At 38.9% G+C, this 20,848-nt stretch overlaps 2 protein-coding genes across 5 annotated transcripts in view; both read left to right on the top strand.

Annotated features, from left to right (window-relative positions):
- The window catches only part of cops5 (COP9 signalosome subunit 5), a 39,375-nt gene extending 29,411 nt beyond the window's left edge, over window positions 1-9,964 (top strand). The window contains exons 5-8 of the mRNA XM_063042007.1: window positions 2,467-2,552; window positions 3,420-3,531; window positions 8,268-8,416; window positions 8,829-9,964. Of these exons, the coding sequence (XP_062898077.1) occupies window positions 2,467-2,552; window positions 3,420-3,531; window positions 8,268-8,416; window positions 8,829-8,919 (438 nt within the window). The 3' untranslated portion in view covers window positions 8,920-9,964. The remainder of the gene's footprint in view (window positions 1-2,466; window positions 2,553-3,419; window positions 3,532-8,267; window positions 8,417-8,828) is intronic.
- Window positions 9,965-17,315: 7,351 nt separating this feature from the next.
- Window positions 17,316-20,848, top strand: part of ppp1r42 (protein phosphatase 1, regulatory subunit 42) — a 121,902-nt gene continuing 118,369 nt past the window's right edge. For 2 of the 4 annotated variants that reach the window (XM_063064619.1, XM_063064592.1), the window contains exons 1-2: window positions 17,511-17,784; window positions 20,045-20,186. The gene's annotated coding sequence lies outside the window, so the exon portion shown is untranslated. Of the gene's footprint in view, window positions 17,489-17,510; window positions 17,785-20,044; window positions 20,187-20,848 lie in introns of those variants that run through there. The other 2 variants (XM_063064602.1, XM_063064610.1) reach the window with 2 other exon arrangements.

Below are 20,848 nucleotides of genomic sequence, written 5' to 3'. Positions count from 1 at the left end.
TTCTTTAGTTTTCTTAGGAAGTAAGGGCACAGGTGGGCCTTCTTGGCAGTGAACTCTGCTTGGTTGGACCAAGTCAGGTCATTTGTGATATTGACCCAGAGGAACTTAAAGCTTTTGACCTGTTCCACTTGCGCACCACCGATGTAAATTGGGTTGTGCAGTCCGCTACTCCTTCTGAAGTCAACAACCAATTCCTTCGTCTTGCTTATGTTGAGGGATAGGTTATTGTCTTCGCACCATGCCACCAGGTTCTTAATTTCCTCTCTGTACTCAAACTCATCATTACCCGAGATACGGCCTACAATTCTTACCTCCCATTTCATCCATAACATCCTTCTTTGGCATATTAGACGTGTCCTCCACTGTGAAGACCAATACAAAATAGTATTTCAATCCCTCAGCCATTTCCTTATCACCCAATATCAATTTCCCCTTCTCGTCTTCCAAGGGACCTACGTTGACTTTAGCCACCCTCTTCCGCTTTATATATTTATAAAAACTTGTGTTATTTGTTTTTATATTTTGTGCTAATTTACTTTCATACTCTATCTTCCCTTTCCTTATTTCTTGTTTAGTTGCTCTGTTGCTTTTTAAAGTTTTCCCAGTCCTCCAGCCTCCCACTAGTCTTTGCGACTTTGTACACATGCGCTTTTAATTTGATACTATCTTTTATTTCCTTATTTAACCAAGGCTGGCTCTCCCCACACTTACTGTCCTTACTTTTGACTGGAATGTACTTTTGTTGAGCACTGTGAAAAATCTCTTTGATTTCACCTGTCAACTCTTTGATCTCAACTGTCCTACCAAGTAGCCTGTGCTCCCAATCCACATTAGCCAACTCCTCCCTCATCCTGTTGTAGTCTCCCTTGTTCAAGCATTATACACTAGTTTTAGATCTAACTATTTCATCCTCCATCTGAATGCGAAATTCAATCATACTGTGATCACTCTGTCCAAGACGATCCCTGACTACAAGATCGTTAATCTTACCTGACTCATTGCACAGGACTAGATCTAAGGTAGTATTTTCCTTTGTAGGTTCACCAACATGCTGCTCAAGAATGCTATCATGGATGCATTCTATGAAGTCCTCAAGACTTCCTTGACCAACCTGATTCACCCAATCTATGTGGAAGTTAAAATCCCCCATGACAACTGCCGTTCCATTCTTACAAGCATCAGTTATTTCTTGGTTAATCGCCTCTGCCACTGCAATATTTTTGTTAGGAGGCCTATAGACAACACCCACCAGTGATTTTTTTCCCTTTACTATCCAGATGGACAGCATTCTGCTCTGTAGATCTTATATCATCTCTCACGATCGCCCTGATCTCATCCCTAGTCAAGAGCACCACCCCACCTCTTCTGCCTTCCTGCCTATCTTTCTGTATTACCTGATACCGTTGGATATTTAATTCACCGTCATCTCCACCTTGCAACCAGGTGAAAGAAAGAATAACAATAAATAAATAAGAGCATGAGATGGAGTTCTTGAAAGTGAATCCATAAGTTGTGGGAACAGTTCAGTGATGTTGATAAAGTTATTCCCTCTGGTTTCAACAGCTTGATGGTTCATTAGTAATAACTGTTCCCAGGTGTGGGTCCTTAGGCTCCTGTATCATCTTCCTGATGGCAGTAGTCAAAAAAGAGCATAGCCTGGATGATGGGGTTCCTTGATGATGGATTCTGCTTTCCTGTAACAGCATTCCATGTAGATGTGCTCAATGGTGGGCATGGTTTTATCTGTGTAAAAGTGGGCTGTATCTGTTACCTTTTGTAGGCTTTTCCATACAAGAGCATTGGTGTTTCCATTCCAGGCCATGATGCAACCAGTCAGTATACTCTCTGCACCACACGTGCATAGAAGTTTGTAAAAGTTTTAGATGACATGTCGAATCTTCACCAACTCCTAAGAAAGTAGAGGTGCTGCCGAGCTTTCTTTGGAATGGCACTTGCATGCTAGACTTAGGGACAGATCCACTGAAATGATAACACCAAAGGATGTAAAGTTGCTGACCGTTTCTACCTCTGATCCTCCAATGATAACTGGCTCATGGAACTCTGGTTTCCCCCTCCTGGTCAATAACCAGCTCCTCGGTCATGCTGATACTGAGTAAGAGTGGCACCACTCAGCCAAGTTTTCAGTCTCCCTCCTATATGCTGATTCATCACCACCTTCAATTCAGCCAACAACAGCGGTGTTGTCAGCAAATTTAAATATGGGATTGGAGCTGTGCTTGGCCTCACAGTCATAAGTATAAAGCAAGTAGAGCAGGGGACTGAGGTCACAGCTTTGTGGTGCACCTGTGCCAATGGAGATTGTTGACAATCTGAACTGAACTAGTTGCTAGAATTTGTTTAAATGAGACAGTAATGTTATTGTTCAGTTCTATTTTTTGTGTGAAAGAAAATAAATTTTAAAAAGATGCCTAAAATATCTTGAAAATATTTCTTAATTTAACGCAGGGTTATAAACCACCTGATGAGGGTCCTTCAGAATATCAGACTATTCCACTTAACAAAATAGAGGATTTTGGTGTACACTGCAAACAGTAAGTAACACCCTGTGAAGTGTTTGTCATCAGTGCATTTGTTTCTCAACAATATGTTGAATTTATTTGACTCTCATTTCCTTTAAAAGTATTATGTTTTAATCTGACTCACTGTAGCTAAGGTCCTGCAGAGTACATTTTTAAAAATTAATTTCTTTGAGACTTGCAGCTCCATTTATTGCCCATCTCTAATTGCTCTTGAAAAGTGTCTCTTACATAGCCATTCCTGGGAGAATCATTTGTATCAGTTATATTGAGTAAGAGGATATGTTGATCTGTGCATGGAAATGACACCAGGACTCTGGATTTTTTTAGGAGTAGAATAACATTTTTATTTTGCTTTCTGGTTCTTAAGTTTAAATATCTTCAGTGGAACATAATCTCAAGGAAATAACTAAGTAAATCATAAAAATCTTCACATTTTAGAATTTGAGTTTCATTTTTATAATATACTTGGATTTGTTTAAAATAGTTAAATGGTAAAACATTGGAAATTTGGGAACCAAAATTGATTGGATTTACAAATGGCCCTTAAATACAGATTGAGTATCTGGAGCTATGAGATACTACAGCTTTGGATACCATTGTGTAACCATTTAAATTATAAAAGTGAACATGGTAATTTATAAGGAAAGAATAAGGTGATGTAAGATTTTTATCATTAATCTATGTGCTCACACTTCAAAACCTTATTACTTCTCATATTTATGTCAGTAGTTAACCATTATAAATTCCTATCTCCTAATTATGAAACTGATCATTAATTGGGGCCTTGCAAACTGAGGATTTTATCAAAGAAGCGACACTGAAATTAGACCTTGTGGCCAAAATATTTTGGATTTGTATTGAAGAATCATTTTTCTTTAGGTATTATGCTCTTGAAGTTACATATTTTAAATCATCATTGGATCGTAAACTACTTGAACTTCTGTGGAACAAATATTGGGTGAACACGCTCAGTTCTTCAAGTCTACTCACAGTGAGTTATCTCTGCTTCTGACCTGATTCATTTTTGAAATTGTGGCAAAACTAGTGTGAAAATATATTCTCCTTTAACAGTATAATATTTCCTAGCTTCACCGCTTTCAAAAATCTTGTTTATCTATAGATTACTTTTTGGCCTAAATGCAACTTGGACATGGCATGCACATACTGCATACAAAAACTGGAACAGTGTTGTTTTGCTTTGTGCCCGAAACCAAGTTCATAGTATGAGTACTACCAGAAATTGAAGTAGGTTTCAACTCAGTTTTGGGGTAGGAGTGAAAATCATTACAAGTTTATTCCTGTGTCCCAATTAGATCAGTTTCTTTGCAGAAAGCTGAAGCTGTTGTACCTATAGGTTTGGTTTAGACAAAATCCATACTTTGTGTAGGGCAATGGGGTTGGAAAGGAATACTGGGGAAAGCATTACTAACAATTTCTCAGTTTTTTGTTTTACTTTTTGAGTTATGAATAATCTTAAGGGAAAGCAATGGCATAAAGCAGTAATTTACCTTGCACACAATCACTTCAAATTGGTTAATACGGAGGTAAGAGTTGAAGAAGATAAATATCAGCTGGTAATTCATAGATAAGAGGTACTACAGATACTGGAAATCTAAAGCAATACACACAATGTGCTGGAGGAGCTCAGCAGGTCAGGCATCATCTATGAATGGAAATAAACAGTCAATGTTTCAGGCTGAAGCGCTTCATCAGGACTGGAAAGAAAGGGGTAAGAGGTCAAAATAAGAAGGCAGGGAGAGGAGGAGAAAGAAGTCCAAGATGACAGGTGATTATGTGAAACTGGGAGAGTGGGGCTGAAGTAAAGAGCTGAGAGTTTGGTTCGTGTAAGTGATAAAGGGCTGGAGAAGGGGGAATCTGATAGAGGACAGAGACCATGGAGGAAAGGAAAGGAGGTGATGGCAGGTAAGAGGAGGTGTGAGAGGGAAACAAGAATGGGAAATTGTGAGGGGGGGGGTAATTACTGGAAGTTCAAGAAATCAGTGTTCATGCCATCAGGTTGGAGGCTACCCAGATAGAATATGAAGTGTTGCTCCTCCAGTCTGAGTGTTACCTTATTGTGGCGGTAGAGGAGGCCATGGACTAACATGTATTAATTAGACAGTAATTGCCTTTCTTACTTCCTCGCCCCCCCAACACTTTTTTTCCCTTTGCCTCAATGAAAACCTCAGTAACTTCCACTGTAATGTAAGATTTCAGTGTTAAGTTACACATTAAAATAGACTAAATTACAGAATTCATATATGTATTTGCAATACTGAGTCATTTCTCCAGGAGAGGTCAAATGTGCACTGGAATATTATCTAAACTGTCAAGAGAGGCGTGGAAAACCTCTGACAATATTTCAATCTGCACTGGCTAGGGCAGTTGTTAGTAAGATTGAAGGAATGAACAAAGTAACTATAGACTTGTTGACCTAATATCAATGTGAGCAGTTATCCAAAAGTAATTTAGAGGGTCATTTTAAAATCATTTAAAAAGGCATGATTTTTTTTTGAGGTGGTTTGAAGAAGGGTCAGTGATGCAAGGAGAGGGTGGTGAAGAAGTCACATCCATCTTCTACTAGAAAGGTCATAGATGATCCATCTTTGCTTTTTCCCAAGATTTCCACCACTGTAGAATCCAGTCTTCAGCTAATTCAGTTCATTTCACTATATATAAGACAAACAGATCAATTAAGGATGCTTTCTCCATGACTCTCCACATTGTATTGGAAAACCTGGAGCATAAGGACACCTATGCCAGAACACTTTTTATTGACTACCGTTCTACCTTCAACACCATACTCCCCAACAAGTTGACCATTAAACTATGCAACCTGGGACTCAATACATCAACTTGCAACTGGATTCTGGACTTTCTTACCAATTGCACTTCGACAGTCACATCAACCTCCCTGAGCTTGACACTGGTGCACCACAAGGATGTGTACTAAGCCCACTGCTTCACATCCTTTTCACCCCTGATTGTGCCCCAGCCTATACCACCAAATCCATCATCAAATCTGAGTGACTGGATTAATTACAATTAACAATGAAAAAGCATACAGGGAGGAGATGCAGAAACTGTCTGGTGCAATAACCTTAACCTTAACAATAACCGTAACCTTCCACTCAACAGCAAAAAAAAAAGAAATGATTATCAAGAAGATGTGAACAAGCTCCACTAATAATAAATGGTGAAGCAGTGGAAAGGGTTTCCAGCTTTAAGTTCTTGGGAGTGAATATTACAGAGGAGTTCTCTTGGACCTCCAAACACTTCCTTGATAGTACGGATGGCTCAGCAGCACCTGTACTATCTTAGGAGTTTAAAGAGAGCAAATCTGCCCCAAAAGCCGCTGGTCAACTTTTATTGATGTGCCATTGAGAGCATGCTGATCTACTGCATGACATAATGGTATACATAGCTGCAACAAGATCAACCAGAAAGCACTTCAACGAGTCATCAGGACAGCACAGAACATCATTGGAACACTACTACTAGATATGGAAATGATCTGCACGAGGGGTCCCCAACCTTTTTTATCCCTTGGACTAATACCATTAAGCAAAGGGTCTTGGACCCCAGGTTGGGATCCCTGATCTACACTTGCGCTGTCGGTGGTGGGCTCGCCACATCGTGATGGACTCAACCCAACCCAGTAATCACCTGTTCAATTTCCTACCTTCGGGCAGAAGATGCAGAAATATCACTGCATGCACGTCCAGACTGGAAAAACAGCTTTTTTCCTCCCAGAGCTATCATGCACCTAAACAATGCCTCCCCCCACTTGCCCATAGTCCATAGGCACTACTGACAATCTCTTAAGTGCAATATGTGAGCATATGCAATATTTAGGTTTAAATGGGGCAACTACCTTCCTTTGATTTCAGAGCTTTGTTTTTTTATAATTTCAGCTTTAATTCTTGATGCTATTTTATATTTAATTATTGTATTTTATAACATGGGCATGTGCAGTACTTCAATGGGACAGCCACTGTTTCTTTTAATTTTAGAGTTGTTTGTTTTTAATTCGGTTGTAACTTAGATGTCATTCTAAATAACTTGGAGATTATTTTAAATTTAGTCATTGTGTTTTTAGTAAATGAATTGCCAGTATGCTGTTTTGCACTGACTAGAGTAGCATTGCAGTTTTGTTGTCCTGAGCAATGACAGTAAAGCCCTAACTAACTAAAGTTTCATCTGCAGTGATATCAAGCATTGCTTACTCACTAGTAACCTGCTTCCCTGAGGCAAAGTGATAGTGATTGCCCATGAAATTGGGCATCAAGGGGAAAACACTCCAGTGGCTGAATTCCTGCCTCCAGAAATGATGGTTCTGTGTTGGAGTCAGTCATCCGAGCCCCAAGATATCAATGTAAAGGTTCCGTCAGGCAGTATCCCAGGCTTCATCACTGACCTTCCAATGATCACTAGGTTAGAAATGGGAATATTGAAAACTTCTCAGCAAAAGAAGCAGAACTGCGCCAAGTGAAAGCTGGGTAATTGATGTGTGACAAGTAACATCTGTGCCACAAAATAGCAAGATTTTGATTTCCAACAATCTAGAGTTTAACCACCTATTCTTGACACTTAGTAATATTCTCATCACCAAGTATCCTGCTATCAAGGTCTTAAGGTTCAGCATTGACCAGCCATGTAAATATATAAATCTTGCAGCTGTAAGAACTGGGTATCCAAGGGCAAGTGACATCCAAAAGTGCATTCACCTACAACAGAGCACAAGTCAGAATGTTGACAGAATAATCTTCTCACCTGGATGACTGTGGCGGCAACAATACTCAATGAGCTAGACACTAAAAGAAAGCAGCTTTGTTGATTGGCACCACATCTACTGCATTATATACTCATTCCTTCACTATCAGTGCACCATAAATGCAATGTATACCATATTTAGAATGTATATAGCAACTATTGTGTACCTAGGCTTCTCTGAAAACACTTCCCAATCTCTACCCCTGAGGAACAGGCTTGGGAATGACTTCCATCTTCATCTCCATGTTGTGGACCATCCTGTCAATAAATGTATTGTTGTTTCCTCATTGTTGCTATGTCTAATTTGTGAAATGAATTTTACTTATCCTGAAGAGATTTGGAATTTTTAGTATTATTGGATGTTCATTAAGAATACCATTCATTGAATGTTATTTTTTATATTATTAGTGTTGCTTGCAAAAATCAAGATGAAAGGTGTACATCATAATGAAAGGATGTGGGATACTTGAACGATGTGGGGTACTTCTACTATGCGCTCCTCATTTTGAAGTCATTAATTCATACAAAATTGGAGAGACTGTAGAAGCTGGAAAACTAGATCAACGCACACAGAATGCTGGAGGAACTCAGCAGAACTCATCTATCACCTGCCATCTCCTGCTGTTCCGTCTTCCCCTGCCCTGAATCTTTTTTTTTATAAATTCTGGCTCTGCACCCTTCCTTTCTAGTCCTGACGAAGGGTCTCAGCCTGAAATGTCGACTGTTCATTTTCCTCCGTAGACAATGCCTGACTTGCCTCATTCCTCCAGCATTTTCTATGTGTTGATTATTCATTTATATGGTTATTTCTTATAAACATTTATGCAATTTCTACAAGGAGAACTTACAAATTGATCATTTCTACATTGATTGGTATAGTGAATCATTTCAGTCTCTTTGCCTGTTGTATTTTAGAAAAATCTTATTATCTTTTGCCTGCACTTTTCACTGCAGAATGCTGATTACACCACAGGACAAGTTTTTGACTTATCTGAAAAGTTGGAACAGTCAGAAGCCCAGCTCGGTAGAGGTAGTTTTATGCTTGGTTTGGACACTCATGACAGAAAATCTGAAGACAAGTTGGCCAAAGCTACTCGAGATAGGTAATATCCTGCATCTAAACCCACCAAACCATTTGTATTTTCAGCTTGTGTATAACTTAATATTTTGTTCCACAAGTCTGTGATTAAAACTGCAGAATTAAAATGTACTCCCTCTTTTGGGAGTGGGAGGGCATTTGAATACTAGTGTACATATTAAGTTACAAGTGTAAACTTTGATTTTGTTAGGGAAGTCAGTAGAAGGAAAAAGGAAAAGACAATAATGTAGAAACTATTTTGCAGTAATGGTTATTCAAACCCACATTTTCTTGGTAGGATGTGATTGCTCTGTCTTTTTACCTGTCTGTGAAGTCCTTAGCCAATACTGGCTTCTTCTATGATCATCAACTTGTGTGGAACCAAACAAGATTTTACTATTTACAACTTTTTCTATTTTACTTGTATTGTTTTTCAGCTGCAAGACTACCATAGAAGCCATACATGGTTTGATGTCTCAAGTAATTAAGGACAAACTTTTCAATCAGATCAATATACCTTCTGCATAAAGTACTGAAACCCATCAAAGAAAGCTTTAGTGGAATGTTCTTGTAATGCTTAAAGATACTCCAAATTCTTTAAATAGACAGTATCTATAATTGGTTCTCCAAGACATTGGAGACCTAATGTATTACTTTACAAACTATAGGCTGTTTTCTTAGCTTTCATTAGCCTGACTAGTAATTTTAACTAATATTGTCAAAATTTTGTAAAATGGCAGCTGTTATGGCAAAATACAGTGTAGTCCAAAATAGGGCGGGTGGGTGCGGTTGGAATATATTGATGGAGTTTCTCTAAGACAAATGAAGTGTGTTATTCATGTTATTAAATGATACTAATATTACCAGAGATTGCACTTTCATTTTGTTTTTTATTTTAATTACTTCAAAGATTCTTAGTGCTGAAACATATGCTGTTTTACAATTCACTCACTGAAATCTTCACACCTCCTTGATGTAGAGTTAATAAATGATACTTTTATTGCTTCCGTGGGCCTGTGTTCTCTTTCTAGGAGCAGCATCCCAGTCACATACTATATTTGGCATTTTGCAAGTTTCTTCCAGACAGCTGATTTGCTTTTGAGTAATATCAATACAAACAAATTTGGCTCCAGGCTGGTTTGTTACTGAGTTTCTCATTGCAGTCTGAAGTGCACTGATTGAAAAGATGGTGGAAATGGATTTCAACATACTTTTCAAATGAGAATTGAATAAATGATTGAAAATGAAAGTTTGCTGAGTTAAACATAGAGATCCAGTGAACAGGTCCAATAATCCTAGATCTCTGTGAGACCAGTCACACAGACATTAAAGGCTTATCTGTTTCCTGTTGCTACGTTTTCTTTTCCCTATAGGCAACCTACAGGTGAGGCATCAATGTGAGTTCATTGGATCAAAGTGATTGCACATTCCTTAATTTTTTTTGAAAAATTAGTCACATCTAACAAAATAAAAGTTATTTTATTCCCTCCCTCTGGAAAAAGGGTTTGAGAGAAATGGTGAAGAAAACAATTAGGTGAAATTATCTCTGAAACAGGAAAGGTATTATTTAGCCTAAAACTGTTTTCCTGTTTGCATTGCAAAACAATTATATTAAAGCAGAAAATAAATCTTTGTTTCAATTGTCTTTATGCATTAGTCTGTACGTAAAGATAAAGATCTTAAAAGATTAGCTTTATTTTTATATAGTATGTACTTTGAAACATACAGTGAAAAGCACTGTTTACATCAATGACCAACAGTCAGAGGATTGTGCTGGGGGCAGCCCACAAGTGCCACCAACATAGCATGCCCACATTTACAAAACCTAACCCCCATGTCTTTGCAATGTGGGAGGAAACTGGAGCAGCTGGAAAACCCATGCAGTCACAGAGAACTTACAGACTGCAGTGAAAATTGAACCCAGATTGGTGATCGCTGGCACTATAAAGTGTTCTGTTAATCGCTATGCTACTGTGTCGTCCCTAATGTACTTTAGTACATTTTATTTCATTCCATCCCATTTAAACCACCATGGAACAGCCAAGTGTGTTTTCAATTAGTCAATGTTTACTTCATTTCCTTTAGAAAAAGGTTAGTACTTGTAGAACACTAACATCATGAATGCTAAATGTTATTTTTAGAAAGTTGAATGGATGTCGCAGAATTACCTTGGTGGTAACTGAGATTAATGATGTAGATGGCTGTCTTCACTTTTAATAATATAGTGACCTTAGTGCTTAAATTACAAAACTGATTCACAGTAGTTTCAAGGCCTTATGTAAACTTTTCTTTCCTTTAGATGTAAAAACATGTTTCAACAAGCACATTAAATGATTGACAGAATCTGCCTGTTGAAAAGGTATTTTTTGATTAATTACACTCTCAAGTTTTGTTTTTGCAAAACTGTGCACAAAGAAGGAAGAATATCCTTACAGGAAGGGGATTTCTAAATGGTCTATTTCAGAGGTCACTGTTTTCTTGCCACATTTTTTAAATCATCTGAATTCTATTTTTGTGGCACTGTGAAAGCTTCATTGATTGTGGTCATTTGTAAAAATAAAATTAACTTAAAATGCTAAGGATACTGATTATAGCCACTGTTGCCTTACAGATATTTGGCAATATTTTATTAATTTAAAGATACAGAATAGGCCCTTCCAGTCCAATGAACCGCACTTCCCAGCAACCCACCTATTTAACACCAGCGTAATCACAGGACAATTTACAATAACCAATTAATGGGTTTCTCTTTGGACTGTGGGAGGAAGCATGAGCTCCCAGAGGAAACCCACAGGGTCACAGGGAAAACACACAAACTCTTTACAGACAACACTGGAATTGAACTCAGAACTCCGATGCCTGAGCTGCAATAGTGTTTTGCTAACCACTATGCTATTGAAGCCCAATATCATAAACAGTATAACTACTTTCTGATATAAGTTATTCTAACTACTAAACATTCTCAGTTAGACACAACACTTTGGAACCTCACTGCTTGCTCTGCTGACTGCTCAAACTTGATACTAAATCTTTTATTGGCTTCTAAGTGAATTTTGGAGCATGCTACCCTTCCTTCTCATAGTACTACAGCAGCCATTCTTCACACACCATTGTGCAAGCTACAGCAGTAGTGCTTGTGTAGGAAAGGAATCTTTGAACCAACAATCGGTGTGGTCTTTTCAGTAAAATATGGAAGGATGCCATTTTTCCACTATGCAGGTGTTGTCTCTGAATACTATTTAGTTATTCTCACTCAATTGTTGCTTATTTCACAGTACATTCTTTTCACTCTTTGTTACATACACCATTCCCACTTGAAATTCAATATTAAATCTGTTGTATTTTTACAGTGGTTGCATTCCAAGCAGAAAACTTATACACCAAAGATTTGCTCCGCTGGTACCTTGCCAAAAATAGTAAAACCCTGTTAAATTAGTCTGCTCATGACTTTGGTGGTGCTGGATTGATAGATTTTCAGAATTATTGGCTGTTATTTCAATTAATAGCCCAACACAATTTTAATTGACTTTATACTGTGTACATTTTTCTGTGAACCCAGTGACTTTCAAGGGAGTATGGGAAGTAGAACCAGGTGAATTTAAAAAGAGAATGGGTAATGAGCCTGTTGAGTCAGAATGGGGGGCCCTTTTAACCAATTTTTTTCTCTTTGCATTATTGATTTAATTTTTACATAGTATATTTATTGTAATTTATAGTTGTGCATTACAATGTACTGCTGCAAAACAACAAATTTCATGACGTGCCAGTAGTCTTAAACCTGATTCTAGTTCTGATTCTAAGATGCTAAACCATTAGGATTTCCAAACTGTAAGACAGTGGATTATCAGTTTTACATTAAATCTGTATCCAATTCAAGCAGAAAAAAATTAATTCCTCTCTACCTCTTACAAAATGTCAACATTTTAATTCAACATTCCTTAAAATTTTGTTCTAAAATAAATAATAACATTGTTTCTCCTAAGCCTATACTTCCAAATACATCACTTCAATCTTTTTTGCATTGAATTTAATTTGCCAGACACCCACTAATGTCTGCAATTTATGCACGCCAACTTGCAGTCTGCTGCCACTCTCCTTTCTAACTGATACATATTCAAGACTCTTAAATCATGGTTTCTAAGTCCATGAATGTACAAAAAGAGCAGAGTGCTAATAGTAATCCCCTCGGCACATCCATTTTAAAAGCAAACCATTCATTATGAATTTGTTAAAACAGAAGATTAGAATGGTAATTCTTGTTTTTGTAGTATATACCCCAATATCATACATTATAGTTACATCCTAATGCCTATGCTGAATGCATTTATGGATGGTGCAAAGCATCCTGTTACCCTTTATGACAAAAGCAAGTAATAAGTAAGATTTGAATCATAACATTTTCTCCCATGCCTGTGCTTGTAAAGAATTGAATGGCATAACTGATTTAGAACAAATAAATATCTAAGTTATGCAATTTTAGAATAACCAATAACAGAGGAACATAATTCCATTCACTTAAATTGCAATCATAACTTGAAATTTTTCCAAATGTAGGTTAATGAAGCATTTAAATAAGAAATAATGATAGCAAAGGGAATTCAGTAACATTGTATTAATTTCTCATGCATTGTTTGCTATATCATTGGTAGATTGAAAATATCAACAGTGGGTGACATTTCTATTTGATCTTTACAACTTAGTGTGTTTACATGATTTATAATATTTTTGAGATTCTGTGTTTCTAGACTTTCAGGATGGGGAAAGCAGAGATTGAGAGGGCTGAGGAAGGTGGGTTCAGGAAGGCAAAATATTAGAAGAATTAGGTTAGAGATTAGTGGGAGGACTGATGAAGCTATGGTGCTTTGCATGTATCAATGGAAAATGGTTAACATTTTTAATATCTTCTAGTCATAATTGATATTCACTTTGTGTCAGTGCAAACATAAGAAACTACAGGACTGTGCACAGAATTTAATCGCCTGGGACTGTACTCACTGGAATTCAGAAGAAGGAGAGGAGATCTTGTAGAAACACACAAAATCATGAAAGGGGTAGATAAAATAGAGGCAGCAATGTTGTTTCCACTGGTAAGTGAGACCAGAACTAGGGGACATAGCCTCAAGATTTAGCAGAGTAGATTTAGGATGGAGATGAGGAGGAACTGCTTTTCGCAGAGAGTGGTGAATCTGTAGAATTCTCTGCCGAATGAAACAGTGGAGGCTACCTTAGTAAATACATTTAAGACAATGTTGGATAGATTTTTGCATAGTAGGGGGATTAGGGGTTTTGGGGAAAAGACAGGTAGAGGGAGCTGAGTTTACAGACAGATCAGCCATGATCTTATTGAATGGCGGAGCAGACTTGACGAGCCTGATGGCCTACTCGTGCTCCTATTTCTTATGTTCTTATAATTCAATCATTTATGTTTTTCAGCACCTGTGTTTACTCATGCAAGGCTCCCAGTGCATTGATCTAAGGCACTGAAGTTGGAGGTGAAATAATTAATTTAGGGAATTTATAAGAGCACACAATTGGAGAAGCCTGGAGAACTACAAACCATGTAGGACTGGACAATGTAGCAGAGTAAACTGGTGGAGGCACAGTGATTCTGTAGGTGTAGGTGGAGCGAATGAGGCCATGGATGGAATTTAAAGCTGGAATAAATATTTTGGAATTGGGACATTATCAATGTGAGAGCTGGTTTAGAAGATGCTTGGGTTACCAGTAGGGACATCAGTCTGCAGATTCAATGGTCAGGAGACTGGCAAGCGGCTACAATAGTTTAATAGTTCCATTCAATATCAGAAATGTATACAATATACACCCTAAAATTCTTTTTCTTTGCAGACATCCACAAAAACAGAAAAGTGCCCCAAAGAATGAATGATAGTGAAAACAGTTGAACCCTGAAGCCACCCCTACTCCCCCCCACACACAAACAGCAGCAAAGCAATGACCTTCCCCCACACCCACCCAATTATGCAGAAAAGCAACAGCATCATCCATCCACCCACCAAGCAAGCAGTAATGAAACCCCCAATAAAGATCATGATCCATAGTACAGCTCAAACTAATCGTTCACCCGACATTTCGACATGCCACAGTCAGTCAGTCTCTCTCTCTCTCTCTCTCCCCCCCTCTCCCTCTCCCCCTCTCCCCCTCTCCCTCCCCCTCCCCCTCCCCTCCCTCCCTCCACCCTAATAAAGGGAAAAGCGTGGTGCCACAGAAACAGATTCCAATAGAAAAGGGCCATTAGCACCAGCAGTTACAGTAGTGAGGGTCAAAATGGGCCTTCTCTCTCTGGAACATCACCCTTTATAAAAATTGTCCTGAGAGAGTCTGAAGCCATTCTTTGGTCTTCACCCAAAGTCAGTTCCTTTGCTTCTTTTTCCACCCCAAGAAACCAGCATGAAGTTGAGGCAGACCCTTTGCAACATTGGCATTTGTTCGGTACAGGACTTTATCTTCAATCATATATCCCTTTCATAGTTTAGATTGCGTGTTAACAGCTCCATAATTTCTGCTTCAGGTTTTCAATTACTGAACCCAAGATGCACGCCTTTTACAGTGACATGCAAAAAGTTAGGGCACCCCTGGTCAAAATTTCTGTTACTGTGAATAGTTAAGTGAGTAGAAGATGAACTGATCTTCAAAAGTCATAAAGTTAAAGATGAAACATTCTTTTCAACATTTTAAATAAGATTAGTGTGTTATTTTTGTTTTGTACAATTTTAGAGTGGGGGGGGGAAGGAAGGGAGCACCATGCAAAAGTTTGGGTACTCCAAGAGATTTGAGCTCTCAGATATCTTTTACCAAGGTCTCAGACCTTAATCAGCTTGTTAGGGCTATGGCTTGTTCACAGTCATCATTAGGAAAGGCCAGGTGATGCAAATTTCAAAGCTTTATAAATACCCTGACTCCTCAAACCTTGTCCCAACAATCAGCAGCCTAGCACTCTGAAAATTAAAATAAATGATGCCCACAAAGCAGGAGAAGGCTATAAGAAGATAGCAAACTGTTTTCAGGTAGCCGTTTCCTCAGTTCGTAATGTAATTAAGAAATGGCAGTTAACAGGAACGGTGGAGGTCAAGTTGAAGTCTGGAAGGCCAAGAATACTTTCCAAGAGAACTGCTTGTAGGATTGCTAGAAAGGCAAATCAAAACCCCCGATTGACTGCAAAAGACCTTCAGGAAGATTTAGCAGACTCTGGAATGGTGGTGCACTGTTCTACTGTGCAGTGACACCTGCACAAATATGACCTTCATGGAAGAGTCATCAGAAGAAAACCTTTCCTGCATCCTCACCACAAAATTCAGCTTCAGAAGTTTGCAAAGGAACATCTAAACAAGTCTGATTGGTTTTGGAAACAAGTCCTGTGGACTGATGAAGTTAAAATAGAACGTTTTGGCTGCAATGAGTAAAGGTATGTTAGGAGAAAAAAGGGTGCAGAATTTCATGAAAATAACACCTCTCGAATTGTTAAGCAATGGGGGTGGATCGATCATGCTTTGGGCTTGTGTTGCAGCCAGTGGCACGGGAAACATTTCACTGATATAGGGAAGAATGAATTCAATTAAATACCAGCAAATTCTGGAAGCAAACATCACACTGTCTGTAAAAAAAAAAGCTGAAGATGAAAAGAGGATGGCTTCTACAACAGGATAATGATCCTAAACACACCTCAAAATCCACAATGGACTACCTCAAGAGGTGCAAGCTGAAGGTTTTGCCATGGCCTTCACAGTGCCCCGACCTAAATATCATCAAAAATCTGTGGATAGACCTCAAAAGAGCAGTGCATGCAAGACGGCCCAAGAATCTCACAGAACTAGAAGCCTTTTGCAAGGAAGAATGGGCGAAAATCCCCCAAACAAGAATTGAAGAACTCTTAGCTGGCTACAGAAAGCGTTTACAAGCTGTGATACTTGCTAAAGGGGGTGTTACGAAGTACTGACCATGCAGGGTGCCCAAACTTTTGCTTCAGGCCCTTTTCCTTTTTTGTTATTTTGAAACTGTAAAAGATGGAAATAAAAAAATAGTAATCTTGCTTAAAATATTAAAGAAATGTGTCATCTTTAACTTTATGCCTTTTGGAAATCAGGTCATCTTTTACTCGCTTGGCTATTTACAGTAACAGAAATTTTGACTGGGGTGCCCAAACTTTTGCATGCCACTGTATATTCCTGGACTTGAATATTTGGATATTCTCCTGACCAGCTTTCCAACTTGTATCACCTTATAAAATTATGCTCATACTTAATGCCCATATTCCACCTCTCTTGTATTCACGCAACCTTCTCACGTCTTCTTACCTAACTGACTCTCACTCTGATAATACCCCAGTTTTTAAATTCTGATAAGGCTTTCTATTTTCTTTTTGTACAATACTTAAGCAGGGGAAAATTAATTGTAAAATATGTGCATGCCTTGTACTGTATTGCTGCCGCAAAATACGCCAGTTATAAAAAAACTGATTTTGATCCTGACAACCTTAATAATGATTACTAGTATTTAAGACTCCAGATATTAAAAAAAACCCTGAAATGTAGCTACAAAGTGATTCTAAAACTTAATGTAACTGTGTAATTTCTCAGAATATTCACAACACTGGAATAAATAGCATTCATTTCGATCCTCAAATACCCTTGCTTTCTCTACCCTATTTTTTCTCTTAAAATTAATCTTTTTAGTCACCCCGATTATTGATTAATCCCATTCTGGGGCTGCTCTTGAGCCATTAAGGGCGTTTTTGCCTACAGAGACCTGGATGAATGGCGCTTGGTGGGGACAAAGATAATGATTAACTTTCTGAAATCTATTCACGTTCCCAAGAAAAAGGCTTGGGTTAATATTACCATCAAGAATTGTCACACATGGGTCTACATTACTGCCCTGCAGCTCAATCGCAACATGCGGGGCGGAACGATGTGAGCCACGTTTACTTTTTCCGGGACAACCAAAGGAAGGCACGCAACCGCCTCCCATAGCAACCGCTGTAGCGTCGGCCGTGAGCTTCCGAAACGGTTAGCGCCGGTGGCAGCCGTGGCCCTGCGACTGAGGACTTCAGGCAGCCCGGAGAACCATATCATTGGCGAAGGCAAGCCCTCACCTTTGTTTTGTTTAAAGCGTTCCTCTGGTCCTCCTGTGAAATTTTTGAGCTGTTCTCTCAGCTGGTTCATATGCTCCGGTAGTGCTCTGCCCGTTCTCTCAGAGCTGGTAACACGTTGGCTCCCTGAGTTCAGCCAATGAACAGTGAACCGCTTGTGACCCCTACGAAATATGTGGATACTGTACTTGAGCTGACTTCAGGAAAACTCTTCAATCCGCTAAACAAATCTATTTACCACATGAAATACACGGATTAAGGCAGCGACGCCGCTGCTCCTTCACGTGGTAGGTCAGGGCCCTCCATAAGTGGAGTGGTACTACTCAGTTCCAATTAAGACTTCGCGAGGTGAACGACAGCTTCAAGTCCGCGGATCTTTTTGTGCTTTTGTAAGGGGCCTGTGATCCATTGGGTGTTGGGGATGTGTGTGTCCAATAGCTTTGTGGAACGTTTCATGGAGCCATAAAGCAATACAGCACGAAAAGAGGCCTTTCGATCCAACTGGTCATGCTGACCGCGGAGGTTACATGAGAACGTTCTGGAAGAACTAAGATTTGTTATACTCTTCCAGCCAATTCTGTAAGAAACAAAACTTCCTAACTCTACAGACGTTGGCATGATAGTCTTCCCAATTGAGTTTATCCGGTATTTATTTCCAAATATGAGTGTGTAAACATGCTCTGTTAATGTATTGCCTTAGGAGAAGAGAGAATATTCCTCCCCTCTTGATCTCAGCAACAACCCTGCAGCAGAATATAATGTTGAATGGGAGGCTAAGCGAGATTGAATCAAAAGACGCCCCCAGCAGCCATTACTGATTGATCTTATATGTCGTTCATGTTCCTTTATCAGTTCTAATTTCCTCTGATGCCCTCAGTATCCAAAAATTGATTATTGCAACTTTGTGTATGGGTGACAACTAAGCTGTTAAAGCCAAAAGGTAGAGGATTCCAAAGATTTTCTATTCATATCAATGGTTGCACCAATCTTTGAACGTTTTTAAAAGGAAGTTGCCATAAACTCTGTGTTTTAAAAAGTAATATCTGCAGTTATACATACTACATGAGCTCAGCTTTTCTCAGAAAGTCAAAATTAGATAAACTCTTGCTGATGCTAGAAATCCGAAATAAATCAGAGTTTGATTTATTATCACTGGCACATGATGTGAAATTTGCTTGCTGCAGCAGTACTATGCAGATGTAAACTTAAATAAATAGTGCAAAAATAAAGGAATGACGAGGTAGTGCTTGTGGGTTCACGAACCATTCAGAAATCAGATGGTAGAGGGGAAGATGCTGTTCCTAAATTGGATATGGATTTTCAAATTCCTGTACCTCCCAGTAGTAACAAGAAGGGACGTTCCTGATAGTGGGGGTTCTTAATGGTTCTTGTAGTACTACCGCTTGAAAATGTCCTCAGTGATGGGGAGAGTTGTGCCCATGATGGAGCTGATTGAGTCTAATGCCCTCTGCGACCTCTCGTGAAATCATTCTTCCAATCAATGTGTACAACCCCTGCTTCTCATATTATACTCAGCCTCTTGCTCACTTGCTTATCATAGAAACATAAAAATCTACAGCATATTACTGGCCCTTCAGCCCACAATGTTGTGCCAACCATGTAACCTACTCTAGAAACTGCCTAGAATTACCCTACCATATAGCGCTCTGTTTTCCTAAACTCCATGTACCTATCGAAGAGTCTCTTAAAAGACTCTATTGTATCCGCCTCTACCAGTGCATTCCACGCATCCACCACTCTCTGTGTGGAAAAACCTACCTTTGACATACCCCTTGTACCTACTTCCAAGCACCTTAAAACTATGCCTCCTCGTGTTAGCCATTTCAGTCCTGGGAAAAAGTCTCTGAATATCTACATGATTAGTGCCTCTCATCATCTTATGGACTTCTATCAAGTCACCTCTCATCCTCTGTCGTTTCAAGGAGAAAAGGCCAAGTTCACTCAACCTATTCTCATAAGGCATGCTCTCCGATCCAGGAAAATCCTTGTAAATATCTGCACTCTCTGTATAGTATCCACATCTTTCTTGTAGTGAGATGACGAGATCTGAACACTGTACTTTATTATGGCTGATCCGATTTTTCTCTCAATCCCAGTTTCCTGCCTTATCCCCGTATCCCTTCATACCCTGACTAGTCAAGAATCTATCAACCTCTGCCTTAAATATACATAAAAATTTGGTCTCCATAACTGCCTGTGGCAAAGAATTCCACAGATTCTCCACATTCTGGTTAAAGAAATTCTTCCTCATCTCTGTTCTAAAAGGACATCCCTCTATTCTGAGGCTGTGTCCTCTGGTCTTAGACTTTCCCACCATAGGAAACATCCTCACCACATCCACCCTGTCAAGGCCTTTCACCGTTCAATACGTTTCAATGAGGTTATTCATCATTCTTCTGAAGTCTAGTGAATACTGGCTCAGAGCCATCAGTTACTTGTCATATGACAAGTCATTCATTCCTCACAAGATATCTCTGATAAAATGACAACTGTGTGTATGTTACCTTGAGATCCATTTTCTTGCAGGCATTTACAAGAATAAAGAAGTACAATAGAATTTTGCAAAACCTACGTAAACAAAGACTGACAAGCAACCAATGTGCAGAAGAGGACAAACTATGCAACCAAAAATAATACAGAGAACATAAATTGTAAAGAGTCCTTGAAAGTGAGTCTGTAGGTTATAGAATTACTTCAGAGTGGTGGTGAATGAAATTATCGACACAGCTTCAGAAGATGATGATTGTAGGGTAATAATTGTTCCTGAACCTGGTGGTGGAGAACCAAAGGTTTTTCTACCTCCAGCCCAATAGTAGTAGCAAGAAGAGGGCATGGCCTGGATGGTGGGGGCCTTTGATGAAGGATGTTGCTTTCTTATAGGCTTGAGTGATAGTCATAGCTCTTCTTCTTTTGACTTTTAATGGCGATAGGCAGTCCACCATCAACTGGACTGGAGTGTGGTGTAGAGAATTTGGGGGGGGGGTGGAGAAATGGGGAGACCCTTACTACTTCCTTTTCAAATGAAAGCTAAGTTACCCCAAAAAGCCTAGATTGTAAGTAGTGAAAGAAAATACCGTGAATTAAATAAAAGTCACTCCCATAACTTAATAAAGTTTTTAAATGAAAACTATCAACCCCAAAGATTGCAATGAAGCCTGCATTTGATTTCTTTCAACCTTATATACTTCACTCTGTAATAGTATATGTTCAATTATTTCATAGCGATGACAAAACCTACACAACTCAGATTGATGTTTTCCAACAAGTTTTGAGGAATAATTAAGCATAGTATGCCCAATTCTAGGTCGGGTCAATATAATTCCTTCCCTC

This window comes from Mobula hypostoma, chromosome 1 (assembly GCF_963921235.1).
Source record: "Mobula hypostoma chromosome 1, sMobHyp1.1, whole genome shotgun sequence".
Lineage (NCBI taxonomy): Eukaryota > Metazoa > Chordata > Chondrichthyes > Myliobatiformes > Myliobatidae > Mobula > Mobula hypostoma.
The sequence above is the reverse complement of the archived record's forward strand: the minus strand, read 5'-3'. Positions and strand labels throughout refer to the sequence as shown.